The sequence below is a fragment of the Silene latifolia genome, chromosome 10 (genome assembly GCF_048544455.1).
Source record: "Silene latifolia isolate original U9 population chromosome 10, ASM4854445v1, whole genome shotgun sequence".
Lineage (NCBI taxonomy): Eukaryota > Viridiplantae > Streptophyta > Magnoliopsida > Caryophyllales > Caryophyllaceae > Silene > Silene latifolia.
The window spans coordinates 67,650,423-67,652,537 of record NC_133535.1 but is presented as its reverse complement, the minus strand read 5'-3'; the positions used below and the strand labels follow the sequence as shown (position 1 = coordinate 67,652,537).

Below are 2,115 nucleotides of genomic sequence, written 5' to 3'. Positions count from 1 at the left end.
TTGTAGCTCAGTTATTGGAAGGCATTGGGTTTCCAGATAATTTTTCCCAAAAAGTCATGACCTGCATTCAATTCACATCCTACTCTCTGAACTTAAATGGAAGTTGCTTTGGTTTCTTTCAAGGTAAGCGTGGTCTAAGACAGGGTGACCCCATTTCCCCTCTGATATTTGCCTTGTGTATGGAGTATTTAACCAGAATGTTACATTATGCTACTGATAGATGGCCTTTCCAGTACCATCCTCTTTGCAAGAGTATCAAGTTGAACCATCTAATGTTTGCAGACGACTTGTTGATGTTTTGTAAGGGTAATGTCCATTCCATAATGTTGCTGATGAGAGCTTTTTCTTCTTTCTCAAAAGCCTCTGGTCTCACCATGAATAGCTCCAAGTCTGAGGTATACTACAGTGGAGTCTCTCAAACTGTTAAGGACGATATAAAACAAATCACTGGTTTTAGTGAAGGTGCTATGCCTTTTAGATATCTGGGAGTGCCTGTACAAGCTACCAGATTGACCAAAAGTGAGTGCAATGTCCTGGTGGAGAAGATGGTTAACAGGATTCGTAGCTTGGGTGCCAAGAAGTTGTCATATGCAGGCAGGCTTGTATTGATAAACTCAGTCCTGAATACACTACATAACTATTGGTCAGGTATCTTCCTTATCCCCAAATGTGTTGTAAAACGCATTGAGGCAGTTTGCAGGAATTATCTATGGGATGGGACAGCTGATTTCCATAGAGTACCATCAGTGGGTTGGGATATGGTAACTTTACCTAAAGAAGAAGGGGGATTGGGAATTAAAAGAACGATCACCTGGAACATGGCTTCTGTTGCAAAATTGGCAGACTGGTTGTATAGCAAAGCTGATAGGCTTTGGATTAGGTGGGTTAATCAGGTCCATATCAAGGGAAAGAATTGGCATGACTATGCTCCCCCTGCTGATGTGGCTTGGTCTTGGAAGAATATTTGCAAAGTAAAAGAATTGGTCAAGAATGCTTATGTAGAGGATCAATGGATGCCTGATGCTCAAGGGTTCACTATCAGAAATTGCTATGAATGGCTAAGGCATAGAGCTGGTCCTCGAATCGGGCACCTTGTATGGAACACCTAGAATGTCCCTAAACACTCCTTCATTACCTGGGTGTCCATGAATAATGGTCTTAACACCCGTGCTAAACTTGCATCTTTTGGGTTCTGTCAAGAGCATCATTGCTGCATTTGTGAAAACTCAGATGAAACTCAAAGTCATATGTTCTTTCAATGCGAATTCAGTCAAAGAGTCCTGCAAGCAGTTGAGAAATGGTGTGGGTTCAGGGTTGATGTTACTATGGCAGTTTTGGCATCACCTGGTAATAGAATGAAAGGTTTGAAGCAGCTGGTGCATTGTCAGCTCTGGGTTTCCTGTCACTATCATATCTGGTTGGAAAGAAACAGTGCAAGATTGCATGCAGAGGTCACGTCCCCTACTAAACTGGCTGAAAGGATAGTTGCAGAAGCAAAGACGAGAATTATGAATAAGGTTTGCAAGTCCGAAATTGCGCAGGATAGTGTGTGGTTAAGGAAATGGGGCTGTTTAGTACCATGAGTGTATTTTAGACTTCTTTTTTTTTGTTCCTTGGAACAAATACTTGTACATCCCTTTGATTTTTTTAATATATTCTTACATTTCACCAAAAAAAAAAAAAATTTAACCAAAATACCTCCATTTAATCCATTTTTATCATGTAAAAATCATAAAACATGCAATATAAAACACTTTTATACAAAATTTTACATAGAATAAGTAAAATTTGCGTGTGAGGTCGTGTTAAAATTTTAAAGTCAGAATCATAGTCTAACTAATTTTAGTATTTTAAAAGTTATTTTACTAAATAAAATGTAATAAAAATACTAAATAAAATTAAATTAATGAGCAATAAAATACCATAAATCATTAAAATGAACTAAAATCAATTTAGGACCAGAATTTATAACATGCAAAAATTTTCGTGGTATTTATCCTCATAAATCACAAATATTAGTTTTATTTAAGTTACATATAACTCGAAAAAACTATAAATCGATTATGCATGCAACAACCATTGCTCTGATACCAATTGTCAGATTTATTAACCTCT

The 2,115-nt window shown here is 37.2% G+C and overlaps 1 protein-coding gene across 1 annotated transcript; it reads left to right on the top strand.

Moving 5' to 3' along the window:
- The first annotated feature begins 1,145 nt into the window (after positions 1-1,145).
- On the top strand, positions 1,146-1,583 carry LOC141607725 (uncharacterized). Its single transcript, XM_074427077.1, has one exon. The coding sequence runs from the start codon at positions 1,146-1,148 to the stop codon at positions 1,581-1,583; it is 438 nt and encodes a 145-aa protein (XP_074283178.1).
- The last annotated feature ends 532 nt before the right edge of the window (positions 1,584-2,115 follow it).

Bases quoted from the DNA above. Each gene is read 5' to 3' on its own strand.
- LOC141607725 (XM_074427077.1), top strand. From the start codon at position 1,146: ATGAATAATGGTCTTAACACCCGTGCTAAACTTGCATCTTTTGGGTTC.